The 22,178-nt window shown below is 40.3% G+C and overlaps 2 protein-coding genes and 1 pseudogene across 2 annotated transcripts; all 3 read left to right on the forward strand.

The window, feature by feature from the left end:
* The first annotated feature begins 1,966 nt into the window (after window positions 1-1,966).
* Window positions 1,967-5,485, forward strand: LOC104420253 (trafficking protein particle complex subunit 12-like). Its single transcript, XM_039302265.1, is given in 4 exon segments — window positions 1,967-2,068; window positions 2,099-3,145; window positions 3,148-3,202; window positions 5,413-5,485. Coding segments are annotated over 3 exon segments (1,119 nt in total). The 5' UTR covers window positions 1,967-2,049; the 3' UTR covers window positions 3,201-3,202; window positions 5,413-5,485.
* A 1,675-nt stretch (window positions 5,486-7,160) lies between these two features.
* LOC120288078 lies at window positions 7,161-12,031 on the forward strand (annotated as a pseudogene).
* Window positions 12,032-13,962: 1,931 nt separating this feature from the next.
* LOC120286347 (bifunctional aspartate aminotransferase and glutamate/aspartate-prephenate aminotransferase-like) lies at window positions 13,963-18,877 on the forward strand. The gene is made up of 10 exons (XM_039301379.1): window positions 13,963-14,088; window positions 14,644-14,834; window positions 14,919-15,012; window positions 15,152-15,255; window positions 16,547-16,795; window positions 16,889-17,002; window positions 17,159-17,242; window positions 17,866-18,036; window positions 18,167-18,280; window positions 18,484-18,877. The coding sequence occupies exons 1-10, from the start codon at window positions 14,079-14,081 to the stop codon at window positions 18,622-18,624; spliced, it is 1,272 nt and encodes a 423-aa protein (XP_039157313.1). The 5' UTR covers window positions 13,963-14,078; the 3' UTR covers window positions 18,625-18,877.
* The last annotated feature ends 3,301 nt before the right edge of the window (window positions 18,878-22,178 follow it).

Consider the following 22,178-nt stretch of genomic DNA (forward strand, 5'->3'; position numbering starts at 1 on the left):
AGCCGTTTCTCTTCTTATCAAGTTATGCAGAAGGCAACAAGTTATGATTATTCGACCTTGCGTTCTAATTGGATAAAAAGATGGACTCCTAAGAATAGGCCACCTAAAATTAAGTAGACCGAAGCATCTTTCTATAACATTTCTAGGTTGAGAATGCTTCATGTTGAAGTACTTCTCGGGGGAATATGGTGTACGACCTTCTATCCACTCAAATAGATAGTATTGAGTACCTCTATAAAGAGCAAGAAAGCCCTCCCCATTTGTGTATCCAGCATCTAAAAGATAATAATTACCCAATAACAAATGATAATATTATTAATTGTCTTAGAACCTTTAAAACCCACAATACATAGAATGCAATATATTGATAAAGGCTTATTTACCAACGGGGATCTTCAAACCATTGGGTTTTACTAAAGCATCTCAAAGCACTCTAGAATCTGCTACTGAGCCTTCCTATCCAGGTAAAACATAAATGAATCTCATGTCACATGAGCAAACTCCTAATACATTGGACGCAACCCCACCCTTTCTATTTCGGTACTTGGTTTATCAACCTCTGGAACACGTACCCTTATATATGTGCCATCTAATGCTCTTAAGCAATCCTAGAAACATGAAATTAATAAAATAACATTCTCTTTAAAGTATTAAATTAGTCCATGAAATAGCATAACAAACATACCTTCCGACCGGGCGGCAGCGGCGGCGCTTGACACCGAACGAAACTCGAGGGTGGGGCGCGGCTACGGGAGAGGAAAGCGAAAAGACAAGCGCGCAAATGAAGAGAAGGGGAGATTTTGGGAAATTTTCAAAAAGGACTCAAAATGCCATTATTTTCTCAAATAAGGACCCAAAGTAAACTTTGTTTCAAATAAAAACTTGAAGTGACCTTGGTTGTTTTAAATAAGGGTCTAAAGTGGCTTTGGTTGTTTTAAATAAGGACCTGGCATCGCCGGTCACTGGCCAGTTAAATTTTTCGACTGGTCAAGGGTATTTTCGTTATTTGCCATTTTCCCTTATTTTCGCCCTTTTTTTCTTTTTCTTTTTCTTTACTTTTTTTTTTCCTAATTCCTCTTCTTCCTCTTCAATAGTGGCTAGCCGCCATCACTGGCGATGCCCACAGATGGCTAGGCGAGGGCCACCCACGCCAGCCATAAGAGAGGCAACCCTCGTTCAGGGCCATCCTTAAGGTCAACCCTCACCAGCCCTAGGCAAGAGTGGCCTCACTCGTGGCTTGTGCCGGTGAGGGCCGGGCGACCACCAAGCCTCACCTACCCTAGACAAGGGCTCGACCACCCTTGCCTAGGCCTCGCTAGTTGCGAGCAAGGCCACCCTTGCCAGATTTGGCCAAGGTCGGCCTTGGGTGAGGCCCAAGCAGGGGCTCAACCACCCTTGCCAGTGGACAACCACCACCCTTACCAGCGACCGATCTGGTAAGGGTCAACCCTGCCTAGGGCTGGCAAGGGCCGACCTCACGGATGGCCCCCGGGCGAGGGTCACCTCGCTTAGGCGACGCCGTCCTTCACCTGTGGCCGAGTGGGTGCCCTCGCCGATGAGGGCGGCCCTCGCCCAACCCTTTGTGAGCATTGCCAATGGCCGAAAGAAGAACCAAGAAAAAAAAAAGGAAAAAAAAAGGTAAAATGACTAATGACGAAAATATCATTAATCGTTGGAAAGTCAGATTTTTATTTGAAACAAACATAATCACTCCGAATCCTCATTTGAAACAACATTCACTTAAGACCCTTATTTAAGAAAGTAATGTCACTGTAAGTCCTTATTTGAAAACAACGTCCATTTGAGTTTTATTCAAAAAATAGCGACACTTCTAGCCCTTTTTGGAATTATCCCGGAGATTTTTTATATTTTTAAAGGCTGACCGACCCGACCTGAGCCAAACCGAAAGGCCCGAATTAAGAAGATCCGGAACCGGAATAGCCGGACCCTGGAGACTCGATCCGACCCGTTTTCCTTCCCATTCTTTTCTCTCCTGCGTGGGTAGAGGAGAGAGGACTCGAGAAAACTACTTGGGGAAGAAGGGAAGCCATGGAAGAACCTCCGACGTCGCCGCCGCCGCCGCCGCCGCCGCCGCCGCCGCCGCCGCCGCCGATCGGCGACCCGCTGACCAACCCGTCCGCCTCCTTCTCCTCCCTCGACGACCTCGCCCACGAGCTCGCGTCCCTCGACGACCTCGCCAGCCGCGGCTCGTGGCGGTCCGTCCTCGACAAGGTCGCCCGCGCCCGGTCCCTCTCCCTCCTCCGGCACCCCCACGACCACCTCGCCTACCTCTCCTACAACGCCCTCGCCCTCGCCAAGCTCCGTCGCTTCGCCGACGCCTCCACCGAGCTCGAGTCCCTCCAGGATCTCGAGTCCCCCGAGTACAAGTACGAGTCCTACCCACAAATCTACCCTGGCCGGTCCGGCTCGATGGTGCCCTTCTGCCTCCGGTGGCTGAACTGCGTGATCCCGATCAAGTTGGGCAGCCGCCAGGATGGGTTGGATCGGTTCTACGCGCTTCTGGATTTCGTCAGAGGGAAATTGGAGGAGAGAAGGAACAAGGGTTCGTCCGAGGAGGACGAGTCGGTGAGCGCTTGGAGGAGGAGGGAGGTTCTGGTGATGAATAGCATCGTGGGTAATCATTTGAGTTATAAGGAGTTCAGTGTGTGCTTGGATTTGATCAGGGATATGTTTAGGAGGGGTTATTCAGAGGACCCGGTTTTGGTGTCGAGGTTGGGGTATATTCAGATGCAGATCGGGGATCTGGAGGGCGCAAAGAGCTCGTTTAAGCAGATCGAGGGGATGGCGAGCGAAGGGAAGGGTCGTGGGTCGTTGAGTGAGGTTGAGCTGAAGAATCTTGTGAATAGAAATAAGGCCATGTTGTATTTGGTGGGGAAGGATTATGTGTCGGCTGTGAGGGAGTATGAGGAGTGTATCGAAAGAGATGATTCGGATGTGGTGGCGATCAACAATAAGGCGCTTTGTTTGATGTATTTGAGGGACTTGTCGGATTCAATTAAGGTGTTGGAGAACGCGCTTGAAAGGGTTCCTACCTTTGCCTTGAATGAGTCTCTGGTGGTGAATCTGTGTAGTATGTACGAGTTGGCATATGTCAATCATTCGGATATTAAGAAGACTTTGAGCACTTGATTGCGCGAGTGGCTCCAGATGATTTTGATTCATCGTGTACCAGGATTTGATGGTACTTTCTTTTCACTGTCATACAACAGTTTGCTTACTAATGTCATCAATTTCATTGAATGATTATCTGAATATGTTTGGCTTTTTTTCTTCTGAGAAAAGGGAATGGAGTTGAATACTGCAGTGTATCGTCTACATTGGGTCTATGCTAATGATAATGTGGATATGATTGCAATATATGTATATGGTAGCTATAGAATGATTGTTTTGTTTGCACATCTCTAATCCCTCGGTAGAACTGTCATTGTCTAGAATATGGTTCCATGAAATAGATGGAGTCCCTTGTGTCTTCATGTTGTGCTTCTTCCCGATGTAGGACTCCATGATGTCCTTGCTGACTTAAATATAGATCAGGTACCTTGTCATGTCTCCATGTTGCACTTCTCCCCTACGTGTCTTGCTTAAGGAATTGGTCAGGGAGTATAATTTAGGTTAAGGATTAGGTACTCCATATACACTTTATGTTATAGACTCCATATCAATATTAGTATGGAGTTTGGGCAAAAGAATGACCTTATCTAACCTAAGTTATAAACGTGTAGTGCTCCACAAGCTTGTTTGACCATAATAGACTAGATGTAAATGTGTGTTACATGGAGGAACTGCACTTTGGAGCTTGGATGAGGGATTGACTAAATTAAGCATTATTAGACCACACTAAGTTGGATAAAGCTTGGTTTGCTGTTGTTATTATTTTAGAGTGGGTAAATATGATGCCTTTGTCATTCTTTCCTTATAGAATTCCAGTAGTCTTGAACATCTTTGTCTTGTAGAGAAATTTAATGTTGATTATCAACGTGTTAAGTTAGAAAATCCAGAAGATGAAGCCTGCAGAGGCTGACAATCTTTCTCTCTCCAAGGTGCACATCAAACCTTTCCATTCTTTCCTTCACTAGTCAGAGATAGGTAAGAGGAGTGATGTTACAGAAAATCCACACTCCATAGATTTTGTCCGGGGCATCTAGTTGCTGGTCTAGCTGACCCAGATCTTATATGTTGTCCATAAGTTCCTTGGAATTGCATTTGTCAGCATTTCTACTGGTAATTGTTGAATGTGTCTCTGGATTTGCTTAGCTTTGTTTCTCCATCAGAGGGACTGAGTTTTGCTTCTGTTTAAACAGTCCTAAACATCCTTTTTTTACACCAGCTGTTGCTTCAGAGTTTCAGTATGAACAATTGCTTAGGAAAATTAAATAACTATCTTAACGAATGAAGTATACAATTTGTGTATCTTCTTTACACTGGAATTAGAGATAAGTCATTTATTGTCAATCTAGTCTTGCCTCTTCATTCTGCGAAGGTGCTTAATGGCATACAAATGTTGACATATTGCCAAATACTCCTAAGTTTTGTGGAGTTGCAAGCCAATGTCATGTTCGCCTTGAATTCTGTGATTAGAACAACTACCAAATTCTTTTCGTCTTAAACCTGATGCTTTCCTCACGAGTTATTTTACAAACTAATTTATTAGAAACCTGCTCTACAATTGCGTGCCATGTCCTAAGAAAGTAGAAGTTAAGTCTTCTAGGACCTAATTTTGAATAACTTCCTGGTCATCCTAGAAATTTTGGCTTGACTTCAGATCTTTAAAGCTTGCAAAGTTTGCTGGTAAAAGCAAGTTGATGTTTGACTATTAGCAGCTACTTAAAATGACTGGTTTTCTGTTTCAAGTGGTTCTGCTATTTGCAATGCACATGCACCAATTCAAGTCATGGAGTGTTCGGTTGTTTCATCCCTTATTGACCGATAGGGTTATGAGCTTCTTCCTCTATGTTTGATGGCCTTTAATCTATATTTTTCTGCTGTTCTTCTGTGTTTTATATATGTTGAATATTTCGGTTGCAGGAAAGCAGGAGAAAGAAAATCTTTTGGGTAACAATGCAAATGGCAAGCACTTAAAAGAGGATGTTTGGATAATATCAATGTGGTGGAAAAGCTGAAAACTAAAGGGGGTGTCGTGCATTGGAAAACAAAGTTACCTTGCCGCTAGCAGTCACTGCCTCCAACTTTTGGGGGAATGGTGTGATTTCCACATGTTGTAGACTGTCTATATTGACGATAGTGATGTTCAAGAAAAGTTCGATGGCTGAGTCAAGGAACATTTTGGTTGGATGTTTACTAGCATGGGATCAACAAGTACATAAGTGACATTGTTTGAGCTCATTTTTTTTTTTTTTTATTGTCGCTGACAATCTTTTCGATAATCTGCAGAACAAGGATTGTTGATGACAACATATGTATGCAATGTGCACAGACCGCGAAAATGGATTTCACTCTTTTATCTCTCCCTTCTTCACCTTCTCTATAGCATGCGGATGAATTGGCATGAAAATGTTTTATCCAGTGTAAATGTGCACCTAGACTAGAGCAAAATTCGCGGTGAAGACTTTTTTTGAGGATCTTAAGTAGAGTAGTCGCTGCAAAAGTAGCATTTTAGACGGCATGTACAGAGGAAGAGTGTTCCCGCCTTAATGCGCAGGCTTTCTCTAGATTTCATTTGAATGGAGGAACAAACATGAGTTCTCCTTTGGATTGTACCTTTTCACATTGATTATACTTACCTACCGTCGCTCTCTCGGGTCAAGCTTAAGGAGAAGAGCACCGACATTCGTTCTGGAGGTCGGGTTGAGGCTGATGTCTGTCCCTGTGTTGTTCGCAACAATAATGCGTAAGAAATGGATGGACCTCTTATTTGCTCTCTCTGTCTACTTGTAGTAGGTTATGAAATGAGCAGTTAAAATTTGAGCTGCTGCATTGAAACACGTGGTCAAAGTGGTTTGTTAGAAAGTTAAGACTCCTGGGTTTCTAACAAGAATTGTTCTTTTAATCCATTTGCATTGAATGTGAGAAGCTACGGCAGGAAACTGGCGTTTAGACCATTCCCAAGTTGGCGAAGCAGAAAGTCCCATGTAAAGTAAACCGGTCGCTCACCAACTAAAACGTAATGCAAACCGGTCAATCTCACCTACTCATCAGTCGTCGTCAAATGCAAAATGAACTCTTAGACTACATTTGGTAGTCTAAATTTCTAGTTAGGACAAAATTGGATAGGATATAATATAAACTCTAGTCCTATTCATTATTTGATGAATCAAAATAATAAAGATAGATATTTTCACATCCTATCATGTCTATTATATTGATATAATGAGCATATTAGTGTAAATGGACCTAAAAATTACACTTATACCTACTTCATCTTTATTTACTTATTTTTTTTATCATTTTTCCCTCTCTTTTTTTCTTTTTCCCCTTCATCATTCTCTAATAAAACTTTATTAAATAGTACACTATTCTAATAAACCTATAATACTAAAATATGTAATAACTATAATGGTAAATATGTATATGAATATATAATGAATTTATATTATGAGATAGAAAGAAATTCGAATATACAAATAAAAAAAAAATTATTGTTATTTTTTTGATAATTTATATTTTTATATTATAATTCAAATATTATTTTTATTTTATTAAATTTAGATGTTTGTTATTCGGAAAAAATAAATTTTATATTATGAATATTAAAAGTCATATTTACTTTTATCTTACCTTCTCATCAAATAATTTTATTCTCATTATATATTTTATATCCGATTTTATCTTATCTCAAACAGTTAGCAAACACAAGATATGATAAATTTTATCTAATCCTAAATTCTATCTTGACTATCAAATATAACCTTAGGATCAAACATGTCTCAAATGAGTTCGATCAAATGCGACATGCTCGTTCCTTGCGGGCCCGCTACTATGAAGAACGTGGCCAGCCGAGACACACATCTACTCGAATCCAGACCGTAGATTTTCCAAGACGGGTAACCTCAGACCGATGATGTCCGGGCGGTCAACATCGGTGTCGACCCCCCCGGGAAGGAGAGTGTCCGAGACGATATGGAAGACAACGGGGGAGTTGGCACCTTGAATAGCGGCCCACACCAAACCCTCTCTTGGTGCCTGGCTTTCCCACCAACCCCTCCACCAAATTCTTCACGAGCGAAAGACCATAAAAAGGCGATGCCCGCCCTTTGACATTCGCTGACGAATCCACCAACGGCACTTGGCGCAAAGCTCGAGAAGAACCCCACCAGCAACTTGTCATGGCCGCCACTGCAGGTGCTCCCTCTGGCACTGGCCTTTCCCAGTCTCGCGGTCTTCTCAACCAGCGGTGTCTCGGGTTTAGCCGCTCCAGCTGGGGCGGCGCCTCCAAGCTCGTCTCCTTCCCTTCCAGTTTCTCCCTCGGGTAAGTCAAGTCCGTTCCTTTTGCTGCTTGTTTTCGCTGGGGGCGTTTCGAGTTTTTCTGCTTCTGGGTTTGTGCAGAAACGCAATCACCTTCTGTTCTGTAGCGAAGTGGATGTGATCCTTGTGTTGTATGATTGTGGGTTTGTTGGCGTGATTTTCTCCTATCTTAAGAAAGGAGATTTGTTAATATTGTCTTCCTATAATTCTGGGATCTCTTCCTTTTTCTGTCTTTTATTCCGGCTGCTTGTTTCCTTAGTTGTAGCAACCTTCTTTGTACATATGGTTGAACAATGGCAGATGCTCCACACAACAAAAATAACTAAAAAAAAGAGAACGAAGGCTTTGTCCGAGGACGTAGGCACATTGCCGAACCTCATCTCCTTCTGCGAATATGAGAATACGTTGACTGCTTGAGAAAGTTGAATTTTTTTAATGGGAATTGTATTGCGTAGTCCCCAGCAGAGATGTCCAGATGTGTGGCTCTGGATTTTCAAATTGCTGGGGCAGATGGGTTAAATCATTCGCGTATTGGTTAGCTTGGTGTTGGCCACAATGACAATTAAATCGTGGCAGGGGGAGATGGAAATGGTTGATATCAGGGTAGTCATCGCTTATCCATAGTTGATCACCGTGATCTTGCTAGTAAAAGAAAAGATGAAGGGGGAGTTTGTAAGAAAAGAGAGAGTAGATGATAATCATTAATGTTTGTTAACCAAAAGTTGCATGACCAGCACTTAACCGGTGTCAATATGATGGTGATGTATGATATGTATTTTGTCGCGGTTTGCAAAAGAAAGGCTCTCTATTGCTGTTTAAGCAGTGCATTGACTCTTGAAAACTTTCGTCTTGCCATATTTCAGTCGGGGGTTGTTGGATTTCACTGCTGACGATCCTTGTCACTTGCCAGATCTGTAGATAATACGAAGGAATTGCAGTTGCCTAGAATAACTGCAGTGGTGAAAGCACAAGCTGGTCCAGGACAAATGGACATTGACCTCACCCTGAGTCCAAGGGTGAATTCTGTGAAGCCTTCGAAACGGTTGCTATAACTGACCAGGCGGCTGCTCTTGCAAGAGCTGGTGTTCCTGTTATTGCATTAGCAGCTGGAGAACCTGATTTTGATACACCTGCTGTCATAGCAGAGGTAAAAATTTTCAGGTCTCTTGACTATCTGATCTGTATGATTGAGTGAATTATTATTAGCTTCTTTCACTTTTGTTCCACAGGCTGGAATTAATGCTATCCGGGAAGGTTATACAAGATACACACCAAATACAGGCACATTGGAACTGCGCACAGCAATCTGTCAGAAGCTAAAAGGTTTGTCTCTTGTTGTTACTCACTCCATCACCGTCTAAAAGGACTGATCAATGGATTGACATCAAGTCCTGCGCAGAACATTTAGTTATGACAATTATTGTTTATTGCTTGCTTATTAATGCTTTCTATGTCTGTTTTCTAGAGGAGAATGGGATCTCATATACACCAGATCAGATTGTTGTTAGTAATGGAGCCAAACAGAGCATTTTTCAGGCAGTTTTGGCCGTCTGTTCTCCGGGAGATGAGGTCTGCCCATTGCTTAAAGAAATCATGCCAGTGAAATTTTTTTCATCATGATACATATTCAGTTATTTCCCTGTTTTAATTCCAACTCCAAAAGTCATCTATGCTGAAGCGAGGCAATTTTGCCTATGATATATTTGAACCTATGGAGTAAATTAGCAGTTGAAAGCTGCTTTAAGCCGCTTCTTGTTTGATGCAATGTCTTCTGATAGGTGACATGACTTTATATCTGTGAAGTTGTAATGAGTGAGGCATTTTGGTCATAAAGTGTTAGTAGTTTGTTATGCATCTGACTGAATAAACAATTCCACACTCTTTTTATCACATGCTGTAATTGAATTAAAATTTCTTTTTCCTGAGTCTTGCTCCTGTCACCTTTTTGTCTTCTTGAAGACACTTCATTTGATCTCAACCTATGATGGAGTATGTCATGAAGGGCCGGGCATGGAAGGCTGCTGCATGCTTTAGGCATGTGATATGGCCCATTTTACTTCAAATATCTTTGCAGTTCTATGAGAAGTTTTAGATATTGTTGGGTTTTTGTTTGTTGGTATAAACTATATTCTAAGAGGATGTGAATTGTGGCCTTGGCATAGATCTCGTTTGTTGTGGGGCAGCAAGTGATGAATTCATATGTAATTTCATTTTAAAATTGCAATAAAAGGTTATGGAAAGAGGATATTGGCAGTGGCTTCATCACAACAAAAAGGTGTAAACTCTGAAGTTCAAAATTTGAAGGTTGTGAGTATGAAAGGATCAATCTTATTGATTTCTCTAGTGAAGTTAGAGCAAGAGAATTTCCCCAATCCAGATGTAGCCATCTTACAGATACACATCTGGTATCAGTAAGGCCTCAAAAACGTTCTTTTCAATAATCCAGTCTAGGCAGCTAGCCATTCAATTCTGATCCAATGTACGTGCATTCTGTTAATCTAATCCTTCTGCCACACTCAGCTTTTGCTTTGGAATTTTGCCTGTCACTTTTAGTCTTGCCACAATCATTCGGTTATGAAGTCCCCTTCGCTCTTATCTTGGCCAATGTATTGGTTTCATTAATCTTGCCCCTTAAATGATGTTGGTCATTCTAACCATTTCTTTCGTCCTTGTCCATAATTAAATCATTTATTTGCATAGTGTTTCTTGGAGGAATGTTAAGTGCTGTTTTTCTAAATACGGTTTTGTGTTCTTCCCTTGTGTATTTACAAACCACTATTCATGTCCCAGGTTATAATTCCTGCTCCCTATTGGGTGAGTTACCCTGAAATTGCAAGGCTTGCTGATGCCACACCTGTTATTGTTCCAACGAGCATCTCTGAGAATTTCTTGATGGACCCTAAGCTTCTTGAACGCTCGATTACTGAGAAATCCAGGCTTCTGCTGCTTTGTTCTCCATCAAATCCAACAGGTTCCGTGTACCCCAAAAAAGTACTTGAAGAGATCGCTAAGATTGTTGCAAAGCATCCTAGGCTTCTGGTATTGGAAACCGACTAAGATTTCATTCGTGCTCCTTACTAATGTTTGAATTGACAATATATTGAAAAATTCCATGCAATCTTTTCAGGTTATGTCCGATGAAATATATGAACACATTATGTATGCCCCAGCTACGCATACAAGTTTTGCATCTTTGCCAGGCATGTGGGAAAGGACATTCACCGTGAACGGGTTTTCTAAGGTAATCAGAACCCTTTCCTTCTCAAGAACTAATCGCCTCCTAAATTTCAATTTCATATAAAGTTTTCTTTTTCATCTAGTTTTTGCTTCTAAGCTAGGATATATTCTACTACATGCCCTTATAAAAGTATCTAATTTTAAAATGTTGGAATTTGTATAGGCATTCGCAATGACTGGCTGGAGGCTTGGTTATGTTGCTGGTCCAAAACACTTCATTTCAGCTTGTGCAAAGATTCAGAGCCAGGTACAGGGCAGCATCAAAAATCTAATTTGTCATAGAAAGAAACACAGCAATTGATGAAGCTGTCAATAGAGGTTGTCTAGGAGTTGATGAGAATTAAACTTGGTAGAGAGGAAATTTTATGTCAATGAAGAACTTAATGTCACAGAGAGAGACCATTGGTTTCTGAAACCTATTAAGTTGAAGCAAACTTAACATTGGTACGAAGCAAGTGGTTAAGATGGTGGCCAATTTGTGTAACACAACCTTTTGAAGTGATTGCTTCCTGATTCAAAGTTCCCTGAGTTTTGTGTCTGGCACTATCTATCAGCATGGGTCGGATGGATGAATATGTTTTGCATTCTTGCAGTTCACTTCTGGTGCCAGTAGCATATCTCAAAAGGCTGGAGTTGCTGCTTTGTCAATGGGATATGCTGGAGGCGAAACTGTCAAAAATATGGTGAAAGCTTTCAGGGAACGGCGAGATTATTTGGTTAAAGGCTTTGGGGAACTGGAGGGTGTGAAGATTTCAGAACCTCAGGTACTAAATCTGAGATTGACCTGGCACACCAACTAATCATTCCTCTCCAGTCTTCCCCTGTCCTTACTCTGCTTTGCTGTTTCTCGTCACTTTTCGTTGCAATCCCATATTCCACTTGCTTCTATGTGCAGGGAGCCTTCTATCTTTTCATCGACTTCAGCTGTTACTATGGAGTTGAAATTGAAGGCTTCGAGCACCGACAGCTCAGAGTCACTTTGCCGATACCTGCTTGACAAGGCCCAGGTATGGATCATTCAAGTGCTTGTTTATCTTCCTCTAGTTGCCGGGGGGGCCAAAAAAAAAAACACTCTTGCAGATGTGTTTGTACCGGATTCCTATGTTGCCCCTCTCCAAAATGTTAACATCTGAAATGCTGATAAGATATAACATCCTGGTGCCGTTTCCGATTAACTTTTGGGTAACTTTCTGAGCACCATTTTGTATAGGTCGCGTTGGTCCCGGGGGGCGCATTTGGGGACGACTCTTGCATCCGCATCTCCTATGCCGCATCTCTGCCGACTCTAAAAGAGGCTTTCGAGAGGATTAAGAAAGCACTTGTCACGCTGAGGCCTGCTGTGCCGGTGTGATGATCGCAGAGTTGTCACGGCATTTACATGAAGTAGCTGCTGCTGTTGTACTTCCTGTCATAATCATTTGGTCAGATAGACTTCGTTGCCGTAATCCATTTTTTGTCGTCTCTACTTGTTTTCTTAATAATAATTAGTAAAGATAAGAAGCATGATTAGATGCAGATTTAAGATATATTATCTCTTAAGTGTATAATCGCATTTCGTTCCAAAAGAAAATGTCCATGTACATTGTTATTTCAAATTTATCACTCATAAGTGACATTTTACTGTTTGAAGTTTTATTCACCTCTTGATACTTCAAGGAATGGACTTTTCAATGGAAAATCCGAAAAAGAGAGGAGAAAACAGTTGCCATGCATCGTGTCCAATCCCGGCCTTTGTCATCCGTACCATTATTATGGGCAAGGTTAAATTTTTTTTTTTTGGTAAGGTAAGAATAAGGTTAAATTTTTCATTCAGCTTATTTGACAAAAAAAAATGATTACTTTCGTCATTTATAAAAATGAATAAATGGAAGCCATTTTTGTGACAAAAATGTTTAGATATTACTTATCACCGTTAATGAAAATATTCAGAGATATCAATGAGGATTTCAAAAAAATTATTTAAAATTTTCATTTTTAGTGAAATAAGCGAAGCCCAATATCTCATTTTGATTTTTAGCAGAAATAAAATTGTGGTTCCTTTTACTTCCCTAATTCAAGCGAGACTAAAAGCGTGTGTATATATATATATATATATAATCAAATCATATCAATGATGGTAATATACGATAAGAGTGATGATTTTAGATTTCGTGTAAATTTCATCCAAAATTTACTCGTTGAAACAAATTCCTCAATTTTTGAAATCTAGATTTGTATATATAGTCAAATCATACCAATGATGGTCATACAAATCAAACATATGGCAATAATAATAGGTGTAAGCGGTTTTACGTTTCGTCCAAGTTTTACCTAGGTACTTAGGAACTTGGAACCTATCTTTTCATAATTTTCAAGATCAAATCCAAGGTCTACCTAGGTTATATATGTATTCTTAATTAAATGATTGCGATGAATCATAATCTTTAATAAACAATCCAGTGATTACAATTCATATTCAGACATTTTATCATCGGAAATAAAAATTTAGACTAGTAAGATTACCCACTCATCATTGGATGCCATGGAATGTTGTGAGATTATGCAAAGATATAGAACAAGAAAAACACAAAGACTTATTCCAAATTTCAAGGTCTTGATTCTTGGTTCCGCTTGGATAGGTTTTCCAATTTTTGGAATCTAAAACCAATCCTCCTTATTTTAAAACCTATAACCGGAATTTTTTCCACTGATCCGATTCTCAAGTTTTAATTTCTACCAAACTCCGCTTGAATGCAAGTATAAATAACATTTGTAACACATTAGATGAAGCCAAGCATACCTTCAAATCATTCCTAAGAACCAGTTTGCATATACGTGTGATATACAAACTAAACAAATGATTGCTTCATGAAAAATTCTCTTTCGATATTTTACTTAAAAATCTCTGACAGTTGGAAATCTGTAATCATACTCCCTCCTAACACATGGTTGCTAGCATTGGAGTTCAAGACCAGCCTATACTCAAATTCATCTTAGGCAAAGGAAATTTCGATTAGCACTTTAATGGTGATTAGTCCCAGGTCCTCTCGAATAAACTACTTCAACTACAAAATGGGTCTCCTTTTTGCCCATGAATTTTAAAGTTTTGGGATGTCGACTTTCTAACGGCATAAAATAGAAGCCGGCTCTCCAGGAGGATGACTCCACGTTGCTTAGCCAATAGTGCTGGTGCTCCCTGACAGTGGCTTTTCACAGTCTCTCACGCGCATCCGAAGCAGCGACAGCGCCTCCCCAAGTTTTCTTTCCTTCCCTTCCAGTTTCTCTCCCCTCAGGTACGTCCAAATTCCTTCTTCTGCTTGTAGCTTTCGCTGGGAAATTTCGAGTTCCGATGATGGGTCGGTGGGGAAACCCATATCGGCTCCTGTTCTGTCTCGAAGTTGGTTTGATGCTCGTGTTAAATGATTTGGAGTATGCGTTGACTGCTTATAAAGTTCAAATTCTTTAGTGGGAATCGTATCGTTTTGTTGCTGGCAGAGGGTTCCAGTCAAGTGGGTTAGTTCATTTACATATTAGTTTGCTAGATATCGGATGCGATGGCAGTTAAGTCGTGGCGAGGCCCGGGGGGTTGTGTTTGGGAACGAAATTGGTGATGTCATGTGAGTTATGGCTTATACATGGCCTCGGGTTGATCACTATGAGCCTACGAGTGAAAGAAGGAAGTAAAGAGTAATAGGGAATTTGTAGGAAAAGAAAGAGCATATTGTAATTTATGCTGTTTGTTCACCCAAAAGTTGCATGACCAGCGTTTAAATGGTGTCGATGTGATAACGTATGTCATGCATTTTGTTGCGGTTTGTGGGTGATGGAGGTTCTCTACTGCTGTTTAAGCAGTATATTGACTATTGAAAACTTTCATCTCGCCTTATTTTAGTTGGGTTGCTAGATTTCACTGCTGATGATCCTTTTCACTCGCCAAAGCCGAAGATAATACTAAGGAAATTCAGCTGCTTTAAATAACTGCAGTGGTGAAAGCACAAGGTGGTCCAGGACAAATGGATGTTGACCTCACTCTGAGTTCAAGGGTAGATGCTGTGAAGCCTTGTAAAACATTGGCTATACTTGACCAGGCGACTGATCTTTTAAAAGCTGGTGTACCTGTTATTATGTTAGCAGCTGGAGAACCTGATTTTGATACACCTTCTGTCATAGCAGAGGTAAAATGCTTCGGGTGCCTTAATTATCTGATATATATAAGACTGAGTGAACTGATATTAGTTTCTTTCACTTTCGTTTCTAAGGCTGGAATTAATGCTATTCGAGAAGGCTATACAAAATATACATCAAATGCCGGCACATTGGAACTCCGCACAGCGATCTGTCAGAAGCTAAAAGGTTTTTCTCTTTGTTTCTCAGTTCATTGCCATCTGAGAGGACTGATCAGTGGGTTGACATAAGTCCTGTGCAGGTCATTTAGTTATGACAATTACTGGTTATTGCTTTGCTTATTCATGCTTTCTATGTCTGTTTTTAGAGGAGAATGGCATCTCATATACACCAGATCAGGTTGTTGTTAGTAATGGTGCCAAACAGAGCATTCTTCAGGCAGTTTTGGCGGTCTGTTCTCCAGGAGATGAGGTCTGCCCATTGCTTATGGAAATCATTCCAGTGATTTTTTATTTATTTATTTATTTATTATGATACATGTTCAGTTATTTCCTTGTTTTAATTCCAATTCCATAAGTTATAGACACTGAAGAGAGGCAATTTTGCCCATTGTTGGCATCTATGATAAAATTTGAACTTTTGAAGTAAATTAGCAGTTGAAAGCAGCTTTAAGCCACTTCTTGTTTGATGCAACTTTTTCTGATAGGTCACATGACTTTACATCTGTGAAGTTGTGCTGAGTAATGACATCTTGGTCATGTAGCTTTGTAGTTTGTTATGAATCTAGCTGAAGATATAATTCCATACTTTTATATTCATATGCTGTTATTGAATTATAAACTCTTTGTATTAAATCTCGCTTGATCACGTATTCATTCTTCCCAAGACACTTAATTTGGTTACAACCTATGATAGAGTATGTCATGAATGGCCAGGCAGGGAAGTTCCATGCTTTAGGAATTTGATTTGGCCTACTTTACTTCTAATATCCTCGCAGTTCTATGGGGGATACCATTGGGTTTTTGTTTATTAATATAAGCAATACTCTAGAAGGATGTGAAATTGTGGTCTTGACATAGATCTATTTTGCAGGTAATGAATTCATTTATACTTTCATTTTGAAATTGCATTTAAAGGTAATGGCTATATGTTCATAATAAGTAAAAGGCATGCAAACTCTGAAGTTCAATAGTTGAAAATGGTGAGTATGAAGGGATCGATCTTATTAGTTTCTCTAGCGAAGTTTGAGAGAGAATTTCCCCAATCCAGACCTAACCATCCTCCAGATACATATCTTGTATCACTCAGGCATCAAAACCCTTCTATTCAGTCATCTAGTCTAAGCAGCTTCTCATTCAGTTTTGATCTAATGTACATGCATTCTGTTAGTCTAAACCTTCTGCAATACTCAGCTTTTTGCTTTGTAATTTTGCCTGTCAATCTCAGACTTGCCACAGTTATTCTCCCTATTCTCCCTTATGAAGACCCCACTGCTATTGTCTTGGCCAATGTATTGGTTTCGTTAGCCTTTCTCCTTATATCATGTTGATCATTCTTACCATTTCTTTCATCCTTGTCTATGGGTAAATCATTTTTTAGCATCTTTATTGTTTTCTCTCTCTTAAATAAAGTCATCTGAACTTTCCCACTTGCATGAAATTTCCTCGCCTAATGCCTTTTGGAGGAACTTTAAGTGCTGTTCTTCTAAATATGGATTTGTACTTTTCCCTTGTGCATTATGGACCGCATTCTTTTGTCCCAGGTTATAATTCCAGCTCCCTTTTGGGTGAGTTACCCAGAAATAGCACGGCTTGCTGACACCACACCTGTTATTGTTCCGACAAGCATCTCTGGGAATTTCTTGATGGACTATAAGCTTCTCGAAGCCACGCTTACTGAGAAATCCAGGCTTCTGATTCTTTGTTCTCCATCAAATCCAACAGGGTCTGTGTACCCCAAAAAATTACTTGAAGAGATTGCTAAGATTGTTGCGAAGCATCCCAGGCTTTTGGTATTAGAAGCAGACTAAGATTTTCTTTGTGCTTCTTTTGTATGTTTGATTGAGTTGACAAGTTTTGGAAAAATTCCGTGGCAAACTCTTCAGGTACTGTCTGATGAAATATATGAACACATTATATATGCCCCAGCTGCACATACAAGTTTTGCATCTTTGCCAGGCATGTGGGAGAGGACACTCACTGTCAATGGGTTTTCTAAGGTAATTCGAAACCTTTCCTTCTCGAGAACTAGTTGCCTCCTAAGTTTCAATCTCATAAAATTTATCATTTTCATCTAGTTTTTGCTTCTTTGCTAGCATATATTCTACTACGCGCCCTTCAAAGTATCTGATTTTAAAATGTTGGAAAATCTATAGGCGTTCGCAATGACTGGCTGGAGGCTTGGTTATATTGCTGGTCCAAAACACTTCATTTCAGCTTGTGCAAAGATCCAGAGCCAGGTATAGTGCAGCATCAATATCTAATTTTATAGAAAGAAACAGTGTGAACTGTTGAAGCTGTCAATGGAGGTTGCCTAGGAGTTGATTGGAATCAAACTTGTAGAGAGGAAATTTTATGTTGATGAAATTTGTATCATAGTGAGAGCATTGGCTTCTGTCACTTGGGGATAAGAACGGCACAAGTATCATAACTTTCATCATCATCATCATCATCATCATTATTATTATTATTATTATTATTATTATTATTATTATTATTAATTTTATTTTTATCATTTATGTGCCAAATTGGTGAAAACCCGCTCATTTGAGTGAACTTTCCGGGATTCAACCTTCATAATTAAACTAAATTTTGGCTCCAACGTGGCTTTTTAAAAAGAAATTGGAGTCCAATATGGAAAATTCTTTGTCCGATGGGGCATAAGTAACCAAAACGATCATTGGTTACATAAGTCACCAATATGTTGAAGTAGACTTGGGATGACGCAAGTTGTTGAGGTGTTAGCCAATTTGTGTAGCACAAGTTTTTGAAGCAATTGCTTTCTGATTGAAATTGCCCAGTTCTTTGTCTGGCACTATCTATCAGCATTACACGAATGGCTGAATTTTGTTTGACAATGCAGTTTACTTCAAGTGCCAGTAGCATAGCTCAAAAGGCCGCACTTGCCGCTCTGTCGATGGGATATGCCGGAGGCAAAACTGTCGAGACTATGGTAAAAGCTTTTAGGGAACGGCGAGATTTCTTGGTTAAAAGCTTTGGGGAACTGGAGGGTGTGAAGTATTCAGAACCTGAGGTACTAAATCAGGCGTTGATCTGGCATACAGACTAATCATTCTTGTTCAGTCTTCCTCTGGCCTTCACTGTTTTGCCGTTTCTAATCACTTTTCATTGAAATTTTGTATTCCATGTGCTTCTATATGCAGGGAGCCTTCTATCTTTTCATCGACTTAAGTTGTTATTATGGAGCTGAAGTTGAAGGCTTCAGTGTAATCAATGGCTCGGAGTCACTTTGCCGATACCTGCTTGACAGGGCCCAGGTATCAATCATTGAAGCGCTTGTCTATCTTCCTCTAGATGCAAGGAAAAGAAGAACACTCCTGCAGATGTTTTTACAGAATTCCTACATTGCCCCTCACGAAAATGTTGACATCTGAAATGCTGAGTAGAAATAGCATCATAGCGAATCATAGTGCCGCTTCCGACTGACTTTGAGAAATTTTCTCAATTCTATTTTGTATAGGTTGCGTTGCTCCCGGGGGGTGCATGTGGGGATGACACTTGCATCCGCATCTCTTATGCCTCTTCCCTCGCGACTCTACAGGAGGCTTTCAGGAGGATTAAGAAAGCACTCCTCACATTGAGACCTTCTGTCCCGGTTTGATGATGACATAGTTTCCGCAACATTTTGGGACAACTTGCACTGCTGTACTTCCCATCGCAATCATCTGATTGAGTAGACTCTGTTGTCGTAATATAATTGTTGTTGTCTCCCCTTGTTTTGTGAATTAAAACAGCAATGATGGAAGGAATGATTTAGATGCAGATATAAGATACATCCTCTCTTGAAGTGTATCATCACATTTCATTCTAGAAGAATATGTCGTAATTGGTACTAGTGGCATTTTTATCCCAAATTTTATCTCACTTTGATTTCTAACAATGCATCCATAGCAGTTTCCTAGTTTACGCGGGAATAAAATGATAGCTATTCATATTGAACTGTCTTTCTAACATAAATGATAACAAAAGAGAAAAAAATTGCAGTGAAAAGTCCCTAAAAGGAACGGTATCAGTATTATTTTCGGGAGTTCTGCCTGAGCGGAGTCTTACCACCGGAATGCTTGCCATCATTTTGGAGAGTGATATCAGCATTATTATAAGCTACACATTATCATATGGAGTTCTTGCTTTATCTCTTTCGGACAACCAATGGATCTGAGAACTGAAATGTGCTTAAAAGAACTGTGCTATGGCGATGGTGAGTGAAGGTGATTGTCAAGATTCTAGTTACTCTTTATCTTGTTTAGCCGCGCTTTGCTTGTCTTTTCAAGTTTTGATCATTGCTAAATTATAGAAATTGAATGCAATGCTTATGAGATACAATCCTTGTATCATATAAGATCATGCATCGCTAATTGCAATTGTTTTCTCAATCAACGTCTGAACAATTGCCCTTAGCTGACTCTTCAATGGCTGCGTCAACTTGTTATTCATAGTCTACGTAACATTTTTGGGATAAGTGCACCAGGAGTTCTAAAATTCACCGAGAACGTATAATTGAGTCATAAAACTTTTAAAAGTATAGTTAAATTCTCAAATTTGTTATGAAGGTGCAATTAAGTTCTAGAATTTTAAAACAAGTGCATTCAAATTTTAAAACTTATCAGATTGATCCAATTAAGTCCATCCGTTAATTGCATTTTGTGAAAATTTTATGATTCAATTGTACATTCATGACAAGTTTTAAGATATAATTGTATTTGAAAATTTTAGGAATATATTGCACTTTCGTGACTAAATTTTAGAATTTAAATCGTTGTTCGCAGGAGGAGGAAAAGCTTGACGACGCATTCGAATTCAGCATTGCACGTATGAGAGCAGGAGCAACATCGCCACTGAGCATCGCCTTTGCCGGGAAGAAAACCAACCTGAGGCATGGCTTCCACCTGTCACCGTTTACAGGGAATTCTTCTCTCACCCAGATGGAAGTTGGACTAGAATGCGATGGTTTCGTTGCTCTGGCCGATGAACACACTGATGACCCGCCACAGGAATGCACGACGCGACCCGAGAAGCAGGCGAGACAAAGTCGAGTGCATGAGACCTTGAAAGGAGCTCTTCTCTCACAGCAGGATGACGTCCGCTCGCCGGAAGGGCTTTGAACCGCCCAAGTCTCCTCATTTCTTCAAGATCATGCTCTCCTCCGATGCCCTTCCAGACGGAAAGCCCGTAATAACGCGCCCACCCCACCCCCACACAAGTGGTTCTTGTTTTTTTTTTCTATCTCATTCTGCTTTGCCCACCCGCTGTATATCTTTACCGTCGAGGGTCTTTCTTTCTGGCTGATCGTGCGGCTGACCTGACATTTTTGTGTGACCGAAGTGAGCGAAATGCGTTCATGCAAGGAGGTTCAGTTGCAGGAAAGTACTTCCGTTTTTCAGTGACTAGTCTCTCTAGACCAGTCCTTGGATTGAAACCCGCACGGAATTTGACTAGTTCCTGGAGTTTTTTTCCTTTTTCCTAGTTAGGTTGAATTTTGTACTAGAAATGACACTAGTTTACCAGGACCGAGGCTCAACTAAGGAGCATTTTCTTGTGAATGGGAACATAATTCAAGCTATTGCTTGTCATGTGCCAATCATCTACTGAAGCATCTTCTGTTGTAATTTGAATTTAAGCAAAAAGTGGGGCCGGAATATGGAGGTATTTCGGTATTTCTTTTTCGTTCTTTTCCCCGTTTGGATAACACTGGTATTCAAGCCTTCGGCCTGACTATTTCCCCGGATGCATGCAACTCAGGTTACTCTATTTGGGTGACGTGGGTATTTCTTATCACGATCTAGTTCCCTGTTTGACAAGAGTCTCAGTGAGAGTTTCTGAAGATGGGTGATTGCATTTGCATGCCTGATTCATAAAATTGCCAAAGGAGTCGTAGAATTTTTTGTGGGGGGGCTGAAATGGAGCCATGACAATTACTTGTTCACTATCTAAATTCCAAAATTTCTTGTGAGAGTGCTAAATAAGGTTCTCCAGTGTTTCACTATGCTATGTACTTGCATGGTCGCAATTTCCTATTGTCGAATTATTTGGAGGAAATTAGGATATTTTATTACATTCTCATGGGAATACCGAGCCTCAGATTATTTGTTGCCTTTCAATTATGTTTTACAGGAGTATGTGTGTGCCTGATGCATTTAATCTTTTTCCCCCTCTAGTTACTAAATTTGAAGTGTTTGAACAGGGGATGCCAAAGAAGTTCTTGCAAAAACATGGAAATGACCTCTCAAGCTTAGTGTTTCTTAAGGTTCCAAACGGTGAAATTTGGCCAGTACAATTGGAACGGAATGATGGCAGGGTTTTGCTTGGGAAAGGATGGCTAAAGTTCGTAGATTATTACTCAATTGTTCCTGGTCAATTGATACTCTTTAGATATGAACGGAATTCCATCTTCCAAGTTGTAATTTTCAATACAAGTTCATTGGAAATTGAATATCCTGCAATTTGTCCAAAATCAAAAGCTGAATATGAATTTCCCCTGCCCAAGAAGGAAGAAACTGATGACATCTCAGTTAAAATCTCCGAGGAATGTTGGCCAAGTCAAATTACGAGTGAAAAAGCAAAACGGGCTTCTGGGGAGGCGAGTTTGGGTCTAGCTGGTGAAGATACTAACAATTCCCATAAGCATCTAATATGTACACGCTCTCGATCGAGAGGCAGAGAGTTCTCAAGTTCAAAGAAGAACAAACCTCTGATTTGTTCTTCAAAACCATGAAGGTGTGTACTGTAATCAAGAATGATCAGTTTCACTTATGTCATTTTCTTCTCGTGAGTTCTCCTTTTGCAGCCTTTGAAATTTTACTTCTTGCCTTGTTTGTTCTTTTGACTCTACTACAATGTCCTCAAGGAGAGATTTTGCAATTGAAAGGAGTACGTGTTGAACTCTTATCAATCTGTTCATGAGAATCAGTTCATATGCTTGTTCATCTCTGAACTGTAGTACATGAGTACAGTCTCTCATCTCAGAATATGATGGATGTTCACCATGTCTATTATGATCATTTGCAGGCGTTACCAGAAACTCTGAGAGGAGAGCAAGCTCTGTTTTTTATGGATCGAAAGGGCTAAGTCCTCCTGCTCTCAAAATGGCCAGGAAGTTCAGATCAGTGCACCCAACATTTGTAATCGAGATGTCTCCCAGTTGTCTGAGATATTGCA

This window comes from Eucalyptus grandis, chromosome 9 (genome assembly GCF_016545825.1).
Source record: "Eucalyptus grandis isolate ANBG69807.140 chromosome 9, ASM1654582v1, whole genome shotgun sequence".
Lineage (NCBI taxonomy): Eukaryota > Viridiplantae > Streptophyta > Magnoliopsida > Myrtales > Myrtaceae > Eucalyptus > Eucalyptus grandis.